The sequence below is a fragment of the Mus musculus genome, chromosome 5 (genome assembly GCF_000001635.26).
Source record: "Mus musculus strain C57BL/6J chromosome 5, GRCm38.p6 C57BL/6J".
NCBI classification, from domain to species: domain Eukaryota; kingdom Metazoa; phylum Chordata; class Mammalia; order Rodentia; family Muridae; genus Mus; species Mus musculus.
The window spans coordinates 48,156,794-48,171,520 of record NC_000071.6 but is presented as its reverse complement, the minus strand read 5'-3'; the positions used below and the strand labels follow the sequence as shown (position 1 = coordinate 48,171,520).

The window sequence follows — 14,727 nt, the reverse complement described above, 5'->3', positions numbered from 1 at the left end:
GAGTGGCTACAACCCCGAAATTCTTAAGTAATACCAGATTCACACATAATACACTGAGACAGATTGTATCGCCCTGTGTCAGCAAATCCAAGTTAAGCATTCTTGGAGACCTAGCTAGTAAAGATAGAAAGAAAGCAGAAAAAATCCTTTTTGTCTAAGTGCCCGTAAAAAATCACCACAGTCATAATGTTAATGGTTTTGTATATTTATAGTCACAAAACTGTGCTTTTCTGTCATTACTTATGGACTCAGAAAGCAGAGATTCATGGTCAAGAAAAACACATTTTTTTTTTTGAGGAGATGTAAAGGCCCAAATCTGTGGCTTTATCAACACTTGTCCACTTTGACAAGGGACAACATCTGTCTCACTGTCACTACGAGAGAAAAATGGTACTGAATTCTCCCATGGAGAACTCTGAATATCAGTTAATTCTTGAAAAATTGCCTGCACTGTTTATGACTAGCTAAAAAACATTGAATTATACGAGTTACTCTTGATACACAGGGGCCCTTCATCCATATATCCTAAGATACTGTAATAGCTAAGGAAAACATTTTAACCCCCAACATTTGAAATAAATTGAAAAGTCATTTTAAAAGACTAACAGGGTATTTTGGAATTGATAAAGATATATATTGAGAATATTAGGTTTGCCGCTGAGAGCTTGTATTGCCCAGGCAGTTTGAGAGCAAAAGGCACTTAAACACCTTGCAAGAAAGCAGATTAAAGATTTATCAAGAAAAGTAAAGAAATACGGGTTTTCTCCTCTTCCTTATTATAAGGGGTGCTAATTCATCTTGTCCTTCACAGATGCAAGGCAAAGGATGCGAGAAAAAGACACATGAATGAAAAGGGGAATTTATCATTTTTAAAAAATACTTTTAACATCTAAAAACTCCAGAAAAAAAAGTGCAGTTCTGAGCTATCTTTATCTTTAGTTGGAAAATACTATGTATGCTTTACAAAAGAAAATAAACAGTTTATTTGCTGTGCTTTCAGCATACCCTGCCAGAAACTACAAAGAGAATAAGAAAGGACTTGGAAAAAACCCTCCATTTTTCTGAAAAATTTAAAAACATTAATCGCCACATTGAAGAATAAATTGTATAATGACTTGAGTTGCCCAAATGCCTTACAAAGGCAAACTTTTATGTTTCCGTTGAAGTATCTTCAAAACAAGAAGAAAGCTTTATCAGTATTTCATTTTCTGATAGTTTTAAAAATGTAAACATGACCCCAAAACATATGATAATTTATAAAGCACTAAAAATTAAGGTATACTTCTATACTTACAGGTTTTTAATGTCAACTGCCCCACGGAAAGCCTTCCTTGGAATTGCTTGAATTTGATTTTCACTGAGATCACTAGAAACAAAATGAAGGAGAAATAGAGTTAAGAAATTATATTTTATGTTTCATTTAACCAAAATACGGAATAGAAAACCAAAAATTAGACCAAGAAAAAGTACCCTGTACCACACAAAAAAGGCAAAATAGTTAACTGCGAAGCAAATAACTACACAAATAATTTGTAATTCTAATATAATTTAGAGATTGGATTAAATATTTTAATTCTTTGTTCTATTACAAGATATTGTATTTTAATATAATAGTGGACTTAATTTTGTAGCGTAAAATATTTCATTAGGACAAACAGATTTTTTTCATAATTTCAAGGGGACCCTATGGAATTCAACACTTGTCCACGATCTCTGTTTTCACTGAGCTCCCTAGAGAAGCAGGACAGCACTCAGACCACATAACTAAGCTTCCATAGCAACTTAACTAATATTAAAAAAGATATGGCAACATTCATCCAACAACAAAATAAAGTTTCTGCATGAAATATTAATAGTAGGCTAATTAAAAGTCTTCCCTAAATATTTCTATTATAACCATAAACACAGAGTCTATATTTACATCTTAATATAATTAAGACATACATCTTTAACAAGGAAAAAAAATCACTTTCTGGGTTGAAATAAGAAGTTTGGAGAGAAAAAAGTGCTCATCATAAAATAATTCATTTTTCCCCCTTCCAAGAGTTCAGAGTCAATTCTAAGAGCTTAGAAAGAACTATTAGCCTCATCACATAGAGTACAAATACACACGCATAAAGATATTCCATTGAAAACAGAAAATTGCCTTCTGGGTTTTATTCACATGAGCATACAGCAAGAAGCTGAAATATCAAGCTCACTATTAAAATACCAATGAAGTTACTCAAATTCTAAGATAACCTTTTCTTTCAAAGAACACTGAAGCTACTGACCACAGATGCCCAGCAGATGACAAACTGAGCAGTTTTCCCCCGTGCGGAAGCACATTGAGCAGGTCGCTCCACACTCCCTCAATGCTGCTTGTGAGCAGAGCTCATAATTCACGTGCTTGTAGTCACTTGAGACAGGAGAGGATATGACTGGCTGGTGCAGAGATTTAGTGTGTGGTCTTGACCTCATTAACACCGAGTTTTAACCAAATGAGATTTGAGTTTATATCCCAATATTCTTAATGTTCAAATGAAAAAAAAAGTTTTTGCTATGCAATTTGTAAAGATATAAATGTTAATGATACAGGCCTTCAGAAAAGATGAGAAGGAAGAAGAGGAGGAAGAAGAGGAGGAAGAGGAAGAGAAAGAGAAGGAGAAGGAAGAAGAAAAAACAAAAATCTCCTTTTTACTTCAAAGAGGAATTATACCCATTTGTGCTTATGCAGGAAGCACATTCCAAAGCCATGTAGCTCATTATTGCTTTCAATAATTTCAGTACATCATTAAGAGCAATAAAACCACATTTCCTTAAAAAACAAAAAAGTGCTGATTTCTCCCACTTGTCATTGATTAGGGCTGACTTCTTTCCTTCCTTTTAAAGATTATGTCGAGTTAAGAATATATATATATATATATATATATATATATATATATATATATGCCTTGATGGAAGAAACTGTTCAGATGAGGTCACAGATAAAAGATATTTGAGGAAGAAAAACTTAAAAAAATGTAGCAAGCAACAAGGAAGAAAATGAAAAGATGGCATTCAAATGAATATGAAGCTATCATGGTTCCTGAAAATGATTGTGTTTTATCGTCATGTCCCTGCCGGGGTTACAATTTCTAATTATCCCCCAGCCCCCCCCCCCTTCCTCCTCTCGGACAAGGAATACTTCAGAAAGCACATAGGTAATGATGACAAACATTGTGAGTTTTCTCTCACTTCTGTAGCCTTCTGATCTCTAAAACTTGAGTCCGTTCCTTCCCACAAAATCTTTCTTTTGCTGGGTTGCCATGCTCTGTGGTCAGACTCTTCACTGACTTCAGTGGGGAGAGGAAAGTAAGGTTTTGTTGGCTCAAATAAACATAACTGTGACACCTTGCAGTTTAGGAGGAATAGCACTCCTGGATTTGTATTATTTTTATTGATTTCCTATGACAAATCCCTAAAGCATAGCCCTGTTTTCTTTGGTTAATAGCCACCAACCTTCTTTCTCCTAAAGCCTTTGAAGGACTAAGAGGCTCAAAGCTCAATATTTCCCTAAGACTTATGGCTGTATCTAGCTGTATCCCTGGATAGATAGCTCCTCAGCATGGAATGGAGTCTAAGCATGCGTGAGTGTGTGGTCCTCTGTGTTAAGTGGCTTTAATTATAGATCCCAAGTCATTTTTGAGGAGTGCGCCACGTTCATCTGGAAAGAAAGTACCTGACATGAGCAATATTTGATGCCTAAAAGGAAGATACATCCCATGATCCAATTACCATGCCTATGTTATAAAGCAGATATTATTATTTCAGTTTTGGGTGAGAGGACCTAACTTTTGAAAATGTTATCATTTTTTAATGAGAAGACTCATTATTGAACATACAGGAAATGCAGATAAACAAGGAGCCAAAATTTGTGAACATTTAAGGACTACTGAATCAGCTTCAATATGCTTTTCCTGTGTTTATGGCCTTAAGAGAGTGTTTTCTTTTTCTTTTTCTTTTTTAATTAGCTATTTTTCTTTATTTACTTTTCAAATGTTATCCCCTATCCCCTCCCCCCTCCTCCTGCTCCCAAACCCACCCACTCTTGCTTCCTGGCCCAGGCATTCCCTTATACTGGGGCATAGAACCTTCAATTCATCCTAGGCTTTGACAAATGTCATTTGTGCAATGGTAGATTAGAATGAATGTGTGTGTGTGTGTGTGTGTGTGTGTGTAATAATATATATATGATTGATAGTTTCTGTTTCCTACATATATATATTCACTTACTATCCACTATATGTGGAGTTTCGGCCAGTGTATTAAAGGTTAACAATTGAATGGAATTAGTTTCCTGTTTCTAGAAAATTTAAACTCAAGTAAAGAAGATAGGAATAATAACTAAATATGAAAGTATCTTAAAGTGTTGGTTTCATGTGTTGGTTTCCATTATTCTGCCTAGAAGGCAATTATTTGACCTCTCTGCCTTTGCTCTATTCCTTGAAGATCAATGAAGGCACAAGGAGATATCCCTAATTGTGGACTATTGTTTCTTGAGCTATGTGGAGCAAGTACAATAAGTCAGAACTCTTAGGTGACTAGGATGGAGCGACCATGGAAGAAGTTTGTAATTATATCACTGCGCAATAAAGTGTAAAAATCTGTTTGAACAGAGAAATGGCTTGATTGACTTGATTTTTAGGAAGATTAATCTGGAAATTGAATTTTAGAGCAGGCAGGGGTAATGGGCAGAGAAGAGGTGCCAGGCAGTATCTCCAAAAGCTGGCTGGTGTTCAGTAATCTGAGGTTTTAAAGGAGAACATTAGGCAATAGAATCCGAAGTTGGCTCCAGTTGGAAAGTATTTGATGTAAGTTAAGATGACTGTCATCTCAGCAGAGTTTCCAATCACTTGAATTTTCTGAACAACATGATGACAAAACTGTGAACCCAGAAGGAAAATGGTCCTACTCCTATGCCAGGTTGGGAAGTTGAGGCAAGATGAACGACCACTTTAGAGGTTCCTGAAATCAACAATGTTGTGACATTTCTGAAAAAAATAATAAAAATATTGGAATTCTTTTTTCCCTTTACTTGTCGGTGTATTGATGGTTTGCTTCTATAGAAGCACGCACATCGTGTGCATTCCTGTTGCCCATGATGCTAGAACAGGGAGGTGGGTCCCCAGAAACAGGAGTTACAGGTGGTTGTGAGCTGCTGTGTAGGTGCTGTGAACCAAATCTAGATCCTATGCAAGAGCAGCCAATGTTATTAATTGCTGATCCATCTCTTTAGCTCTGAAAATATTACAATTCTTGAAAGTCAAATTTATTCATTTTCCTGAAAACGGCAGGAGGTAGCTGCAAAGACCATTCCTTTTCAGGAGCCAAGCTCCACAATTAAGATAATGAGTGGACCACAACATGATTCCAGCAAGAACTTTGTGTGCTTTAACACGCACACTATGGAAAACATCTCTAAGAACTGTACCTGAGACAGGATCCATTTGGGTCATCACAAAGCTCTGGGCTTCTCATTGAAACCCCATTTTTCACTACATTCAACCCATTCCCAAACACATCTACAGTACCTGCAGTCAAGCCCTTTCCTCCTGCCCCTGTTCCTGCTCTTGCTCCTGCTTCTCCTCTTCTTCCTCCACACCCCTGACCGATGTTAGGATATTAGTGGATTGGCAGCCATGTCCATTTCTTAAAGGACACAGTCCAAATTCTCCTCGTTGTATTGATTTATGACAACTTCTAAAGCACTCCCAACCTTATATAAACATTATCTACAAAATTATATGAAGCTACTTTCTCCTGAAGTCTTCCTCATCCTAATTAAAGAGGGCACTATTTTGACAGAGGTTTACATAAGAGACTCTGGGCATCTTCTACATCCAATGACAATCTATTATTAAACTTCACCCAGCTCAAAATATTTCCAGAATTTTCTCTCTACCTTTCTGTTATCTTGACCTCTTTTAGTATGGACTAGCTTAATATTCTGCAACTATATCTATGCTGCTATATAGCCTTCCTATGATCGATGCTTCTTTGATACAAATGCCAGAGTATCTGATACAATAAAAGAAAAGCTTAAAGCACCATAAAGATGTACAAGTAGCCCCAAATGAATTATTTGACACTTGCTTTTGAGATCTACTTATATTCTTTCATATTCCATTCCAGATCTACTGGACTCCTTGTGGTTTCTTGAAATGTTCCGATGATGATCTATTTCAGAGCTTTCCTACTGTGCCTCTACATGGATCTTAATCTCTGACATACACATCTTGTGTTCATAATTCAACTCTAGGCTTTATTTGTGATTCTTCAGAAACTTGTAGTCCTAAGCAAAGAAGACTCTAGTGAGCATCTTAGTAATATAGGTCTTTTTTTCTCTAATTTCTAACATAGCTTTGTGCTAGGGATTCTTAGTCCTAACCAAGTGCCATAAAAAGATTTTGTACTGCCTCAGTTACACTTGTGAGAGTCTACCAATGTAACTTAAGTGTGAGAAAGTCTGTATCTTGGGATGCTTTGATTAAGTAATGAGTGATTGCTCATAGCTGGCCAACACTTTTTTTGTTTTACTTAGTTCTTTCTAGAATCACATCAGGATGCAGTTCTATTTCTCATTTTGGAGAGGATAGACTGAGGTTTAATGTAGGTTACATGATCAAACTGCTCATGTTGCTAGTATATGTGCAGTAGAGACAGGACTTTCACTTGACTCAGCTGCTCTCCAAACCTTATACTGTTGGCCATTATCATAAGAGGTGTCTTCAGTAGCCAGATAGCTATCTGGCATTTTTTAAGTTTCTTCAGCAATGGTTTCAAGCTGTGGACCAAGGATCATTCATAAGAATTTACTATGGTGTTTCTCTTAAGAACAAAAAACAAACTAGCAGCAATAACAATAGAAACTCAGACCCTGAGTTCCAAACCTGTTAAGAAGAATAGGTAACACAGAGATCTAGGAATTCATGACTTCATAAATGCATCATCTAAATATTATGACCCATGGACTTGGAACCCATGTTAGCATCCTATTGAAACATCTTTACTAAATGATGTCTTTAATGCTCTTGTTCATTTTGAATTATATATGTGGTGTTTGTGCATATGCATATAGTTTTAAGGCATAAATACCAACAGAAAAAACAAAAATAAGAAAACCCTTTAAGTCAGGATGAATATGTATATCATACTCTCAGCATCGGAATATATGATAAGAAAGGTTACTTTGAGGCTATTAATATATACATAACTTAAACTTTGCCATATTTAAGAGTACAGTTACTTGGGGTTTAGTACACTATCACTGATGTGCAATATCACTATTACCAAAATATAAAACTTTTAAAGAGGCCACTCTATTTTTTAAGATTAGTTTTTATTAATTTTAATTATGTATATGTGTTTGGATACATGCATGTGAGTACTAGTTTATTCAGACAATAGAGTCCTAGATCCTTATGATACTATACATATGTGAACAAAAGAATGGACTATTAGATGACTTGGGTATCACACAACTGGAATTGTTTCTTTGAGAATGGATTGGGAGTTAACTGGATAAGGAGACATTATTTCTTAAAACATATAGATACAGCTTCATGATAAGTAATAAAACACAGCATAATATTGAAAACTTGGAAAGACAAAAATGCTTGTGTTTGAATTCAAGGTATTTTACTGGCTGATAAAGGAGATTGTAGTGAATCTCTCTCTTTTAAAAAATATTTATCTGTAGTCTTTTTTTTTACAGTCCAGTCATTATACTCTGACTTGTCTACCCTCCAACAGTTACTCGTCCCATTCTTCCTCCCCTTTTCTCCAAGAGAATATCCCAACCCCCCATTCCACCCTACCCTACACCTTCATCTCTCCCCACTCCCCGGGGCCTCAAGTATCTCGAGGGTTAGGTGTTTTTTCTCTTACTGAGGCCAGACCAGGCAGTCCTCTGCAGTATATGTGTAGCTCCTCATACCAGCTAGTATATGCTGCCTTGTTGGTGGCTCAGTGTCCAAGAGATCTCAGGGGTCCAGGTTAGTTAAGACTGCTGGTCTTCCTATGAGGCTTCCCTCCTCCTGAGCTTCTTCCAGAATTTTCCTAATTCAACCAGAAGGGTCCCTGACTTCAGACTATTTGGTTGGGTGTAAGTATCTGCTTCTGTCTCAGTCAGCTACTTGTTGGGCCTCTCAGAGGACAGCCATGCTAGGCTCCTGACTGTAAACGCACCATAGTATCAGTAGTAACAGGGTCAGGACTGGAGCCTCCCCTTGAAACGGATCCCAATCTTAAAAGCAATAAAAACGCAGTGCTTTTACGGAACAACATGCTTGCATAAGAGGTTTCTTTTCTTTTCAGCCTAACAAGACCATAGCAGAGGCTTTAGCAATTTCTGTGCGAGGCTGTGCAGAGTTCCCACCCAAACAGGGGAAAAGGAGGCTTTCTTGATTTTTCAGCACCCCTCACATTTTTTCAAGCCAATGTGTGGTCTGGACTCTGATTTACAAAAGGGTAATGGCACTGTACACCTGTTGTTCTGACATAAAAACCTTTAGTCCATAAAGATATTGCAGCATTACAACTTCTAAACACCAGATTCTATCTATCTATCTATCTATCTATCTATCTATCTATCTATCTATCTATCTATCTATCTATCTATTCTTATTGGATATTTTCTTTATTTACATTTCAAATGTTTTCCCCTTTCCAGGTTTCTTTTCGAACACCCCCTATCCCATCTCCCCCCGCCTCTATGAGGGTGCTCTCCCACCCACCCACTCCCCTCCTCCCACCCTGGCATTCCCCTACACTGGCACATCAAACACCCTCAGGCCTGAGGGTCTCTCCTCCCACTGATGTCCAAAAAGGCCATCCTCAGCAACATATGTGGCCAGCGCCATGGGTCCCTCCATGTGTATGCTTTGGTTGGTTGTCCACTCCCCAGGAACTCTGGGTGTGTGTGTGTCTGGCTGACTGACATTATTGCTCCCTCCATGGGTCTGCAACCCACCTCAATTTCTTCAGTTCCTTTTCCAACTCCTCTATCAAGGAACCCTGAGCTCAGTCCAATGGCTGGGAAACTTTTCACTTATTTAAAATATGTATATTATATATTAATAAAAATGCATACATTTTAAAATTTTTATAGAGTGTGAAATAATCATACTAAAATTACAGAACATTTATTTCATATTTATTTCTGTATATGTATGTGTGCATGTGTGCAATGTCAAGCACGTGTGTGTGTATGTGTGTGTGTGTGTGTGCATGCCTATGCACACATGTGTGTTCCCTAAACACATGTGCCTGCAGATCAGGATCACCTGAAACTGGAGCCTCAGTTGATCATGGGCTCAAAAATGGGTCTGTGGCCCAATTCCAGTTTTGTTTTTTTTTTTTTGAACTTGCAGAGGAAAGGGTTTATTTGCCTTACAGGTTAGAAATCATCATTGAGGGAAGTCAAGGCTTGATGCAGAAACCGAAAGGCGGATGCTGATACTGACTTGCTCCCTTGGGCTACCTTTCTTACAAAGACCAAGACTACCTGTCTTGAGAGAACTGTGTTTATGGGGCTAGACCCTTCTATATCAATCCGCCATTGAGAAACTGTCCCACAGACATGCTCACAGACCAATCTATTGGAGGTGGTTGCTCAGTTGAGATTCCCTCTTTCCAGATATGTCTAGGTTTACATCAAGCTGAGAAAAGCAAACCAGTGTCACATCCAAGGCTTCTACAACTCTCTCCAATCTGCACCCCATCCACCTTCTCCAGGAGAGTCATTACCAATGCTAGTCTTATGACAGAGTAGCAAATGTTCTTAACAATACATTTTTCCTTCTAAGCCCAGCATGTTTATCTTTTGTGTTGAAAGAAAAGTTTATAGAAACTGCTGACCATTTATACACCTAATTATACTGTTTTTTTCTTTATTTTTTAAATTTATGTACCTATTATGTGCATATGTAGATGTGTGGGTTCACGGGTGCCAGCACATGTCTGAAAGTCAGAGAAAAATCTGTGGGAGTTGGTTCTTGCTTTCCAATATCTGGGTCTTAAGGGTCCAACTTAGATCAGCAGGCTTGCCCAGCAAGGCCCACTGAGTTGTCTTCTCAGCCTTACTTTTGTTCTGTTAGAGACAGTGCTACTCCAAAGCCCACATAGTAATGAAATTCCCATATAGCAAAGGCTCTAATGCTTCAAATTCAGGAAAATCTTTCTCCAGAATCCATGGGCTGAGATTGCAGGCATGATACCTTTAGAAGCCTCTCTTAAATGTAGTATACTCCAGAATGGAGGAAAATACAGACAGAATGAAAAGAATTTTCAAGTGTACTTATGCTAATCACTAGTCATAGATCATTTTAGTAATTTTTTTAAGTTCTAAAAATTGATGGCAACTTTTGGGAATATTCCTTCTTTGCTTTCAGTATGTCTGCACTATTTTAAGGGGACCACATGATCTAGGAGTGCTGAATTACTGCATCAGCTCTTCAGGAAAGAGCCAACACTGCAGTGCTACATTTTATTGCCCACAACGTATGGTTCTCAGTGGATTATCCCATTAACCTCAGAGTCCAATGATATCATTTTAATTATATAAATTGAAATGGCGATGTATAATACCTATATCATGTAAAAATGGATTCACTTTATGTGAAAGTGCTCTAACTATATTTTACTACGAAGTAATAAATTTGCTTTAGATGGCAAAGCTGCCAGTAAATTTAATTACTGGTAATTTTATTTTCCTCCACAGTTTAACCTCTCTTAGAGTCCGACTAGGAATATCATAAATCTGTAATTGCACGAACTACTCTAGAAAGTACTGAGTAATGATGGATGGATATTTATCCATATTTAATCTTTGGGAAGTCAAAAAGTGTAATTCTTGATGGAAAATAAACATGCTAACCTGTAAATATTACCATGGTATAAATTCTTAATTTCTAAATGTATCGTTTACTTAAGAAAAATCCTTTTGTTCACATATTTAATTAACTCATATATGTCATGGAAAAGAACTGTTTTCACATATATGGAGTTCCAAATAACTAACTATGTGTAAAAAAAAGTACAGGCTTCATATAATATGCAAATATTTCATTAGTCCAACAGAGAACAGTTTCATGCACACAAAAATTAGGTGTACATAGGTTATCCCAAAAATCACAGAGAAATGGATTCTCATAAGATTAGTTTAGAGTTTCAAGGTGAGTGGCTACAATCTATGTTTTCTTTGTGGGTTTAGAATTCTCTACAGAGCAACTGTTTGTAAAGAGAATAGACGGTAAGCCCACATTTGAAGAGCAAAATATATTGCATTTTAATGCTAAGCCTAGTTGCATATAAGTACACAGGACCTGTTCCTTCCAGCAGGTGCAAAGAAAATGCATCATATACCATAAGGCATGCCACCCAAACCAGAGTATTGATACCCACATATAGATTAATTGTATATGAATCCTTCTCCATCTCTATTCACTTTGGCAAACAATACAACTTCTTTAATCCTTTACTCCCATCCAAGGACGGGGGTGGGGGGGGGGAGGAAAGTAGGAGGGCAGATGCAAGGAATAAGAGGGTATGTTATAAGAAGGAATATAGAGACAGACAACAAACACTAAAAGCCTTTTGAAAAGCCATATGGAAGCCTACTACCGTAGAAGCATCCTAATATACATACACATTTAGAGGTACCTTATAATGGGGGAGACATTGCCGAACCAGGTGTCTTATACCAACAAGACCTCAGTTATACTAGTTGTACCCTGTTGAGTTTGTTTGCCAATGGGTTTATATAAACATCCCCAGGCATCATAGAGATACCCTGGAAACATCACAAGCTATTGCCAAGGATGTTGGTAACTCTGCATAAACTGATGACAAAGCCATGTTGCAAAAGACAGAAATCATGTGTCATGGAACATGAAGAAATGGAACTGCTATCCAACTAGAAGCTTCATCCCTACTGGTGGCTGTTCATGGTGCTATAAGATACTTTAAAAGCTGCCAGAGAAGAAATGCTATCATCAGTTTCACCCAGTGACAACAAAGACTCTTCCAAAAGATATACTGGCGTAGTAGTGGCACAAATGTTATGAGAGTAAACAACAACTTTTCTATTAGAAGTTCCACTCCCTGAGATGAAACCCATATGTAAAGTACCTAAGTGACTGACATTAGATATGTCATGGATCTAGTGGAAAGAATATTGCTATTATTTTGCTAACAGAATAAACAGAAATAAAAAGGCTCCTAGTAACATATTGCTATACTTCTTCTCAGAGAAGATTTTTCTCATAATAGATGGGAATTTACATATATGTACACAACTAACAATGTGCAGAGAATGAGAGACTTTGGAGCACACAGTATTTTTTTTTTACAGTGAGATACAAAATTTTATTCATATTATGGTCAAAAATGAAGAAAAGTAGAACAAGAAACACATCTTGCTGACACAGGTTCCTTGGAAACAAGCAGAGCTACATATTAGTGGGAGGGAAAAATTTCAGCACGAGCTTTCTGATGGAAAATTTGGAACAGTAGAACAAAATCACACATTTTCTTACTCATTTGCTAATTCTAGCCCTAAAGGCTAAGCCCAAGGTGTCCCCCTACAAATGTGAAAATAAATATGTGCATATGCCACTGTTTGTGACTGAAAATGTCAGTAGGACAAACAGCTCTCTAGAACCACACTTTCCAAATCCACTGGAACACACAGTCTTAAGTGGGATGCCTTTATTAAACTCAAGGCTCAGGGAGAGGAAACAGAAATACTGTGTAAAAGCCAAAGGTGAATTATGACTCAATAGAAAGTGACTTCCAGAGACATTCACACAAATATGAATTCACAAAAATTTGACATTATGCAAAAGACCTGCGCAGTTTCAAAAATTTAATATTCTAGCACTCAGAAGAATAAACGGATACAAAACCTTTTCTCAAAACAAGAAGCTATTTGTACAAGATATCTCCTGGGAAAGGAGAGCCAGGCTCTTCCCATGGGCTGTTACTCTAAAGCAGATCCCATGCTTTGGAATACGTGGGCAACACCAAATGAACTCCATGTCTTTGTCTTTTCTGTTTCTCTCTCTCTCTCAGTCTCTCTCTCTCTCAATCTCTCTCTCTCTCTCTCTCTCTCTCTCTCTCTCTCTCTCTCTCTCTCTCCCTCTTCCTCTCCTTTTCCCCTCTCCCCTCTCTTCCCCTCCCCCTCTCCCTCTCTCTTCCCCTCTCCCTCTTTCCCTTTTTCGCTCTTTCAGTCTTCTCTATTTCTGTCTTTTTCTATATGTGGGTGTCTTTGTGTGTGTATACTTTTTCTAAGTTTAAGTATTCTTTCTATTTTAGTGATTATCTTTTATTAGTTTGTTTTGAGATTTGTTTTCTATTTCTCATAGGTGATATTGCTTTTCCTGTGGCTTTGTTGTTTTGAGAAAGAACGAGCATGAGTAAGATGGATGGGTAAGGAGGAGCAGTTGAGGGTAAATACTAGTAAATTACTATTTCATAAATTTTTTTGATAAAAATTGAAAAAAATATAAACTCTCTCATTTAAAAACTGTCATGACAAAAGCCCTAAACTTTCAATGTAATACTTAAATAGATTGTGTGCAATATGAGGTACAGTGTTCAGCACCCAACAAACTATTTAGTTCAGGCTAGCACTGCATATAAGACCTGTGGATAAATCTTCAGTGTTTCTCTTTGCACAAAGTGGAATAAAATGATGACCTAAACTTTCTACTCACATCTGAAGAGCTTTATCAGATGTGTTGATACATTTATGACCTTAAGCCATTTTTTTACTTTTAAACTTATGGGCTTTAGTTTTAAAAAATATATATTAAGATTAAAATTTGAAACATATTCCATAAATGTTGGAAAATTACCTCAGAGATTCAGCAGGAACCTTGGATACATTGATAGCATTCAGTAGATGTGACATGTTATCATCTTAAAGTGAAAATACATATCAAAGAACAAGATATCATTTCGGAAAAAATTAGGTATAATTTAGTAAACAAACCACATCCCTCACAGTATAATATAGAACCAAGATGAAAATGTTTTTCTTTAGGCTTAAATATAATATTTGTTAATGATAGCACTGCACTTGTCAATAAACACTTCAAAATATTTTTTGCCAGCTGGGTCATATTGATACACTTTAAGTTCATGAAATTTAAATCCATCATATCCAGTTTCTGGATTGCAAAGAAGCATTAAGAGTTCATAAGTCATATCTAATGTGTTATAATATTCTGAATGTAAAAAAAGCCATTTTATAATCTTTGAAAGGCAATTTCAAATGGATGTTTTAATTGGATGTATGAAGCACCTGCCCATGTACAGTAAGCAAACATTTCCAGGAATCTAACATCATATTTTCATGACATTATGGGTTCTGAATTACACACAAGAGGTAGTTAAACACAAAAGTTATACCAGAATAATAACTTCTGGCTCTGGATTAGTTTAGCTACTATGGTGGCTTCTTAGATGGAGGTCATGGACGTGGTCAGTGTATCTCTACTGCCTGCTCTGTTCTGATGAGGGTCAGTATTCAGGGGATGGAGGGAGCTCCTCTCTACAGATAGCTTGCTTTCTCAAGCACATCACACTTATGAGGAAGGAAGAAAACTGTATTGAACTCCACATGGAAAATCAAAGAAGTGGCAGGGACTCTCTAGGAATTTGGAGGGAAAGAGAAAAGATGCCAAAGAAAGAGGTAAGATAAAA

General features: G+C 36.9%; 1 protein-coding gene across 8 annotated transcripts in view; it reads right to left on the bottom strand.

The window, feature by feature from the left end:
• Slit2 (slit guidance ligand 2) overlaps positions 1-14,727 on the bottom strand; it is a 326,445-nt gene that overhangs the window by 136,215 nt on the left and 175,503 nt on the right. For all 8 annotated transcript variants that reach the window (NR_111900.2, XM_006503815.4, XM_006503814.4 and 5 more), the window contains exon 5: positions 1,295-1,366. Coding sequence is in view for 7 of the 8 variants with exons in the window: in XM_006503815.4 (XP_006503878.1) it covers positions 1,295-1,366 (72 nt within the window). In the remaining variant the exon portion in view is untranslated. The remainder of the gene's footprint in view (positions 1-1,294; positions 1,367-14,727) is intronic.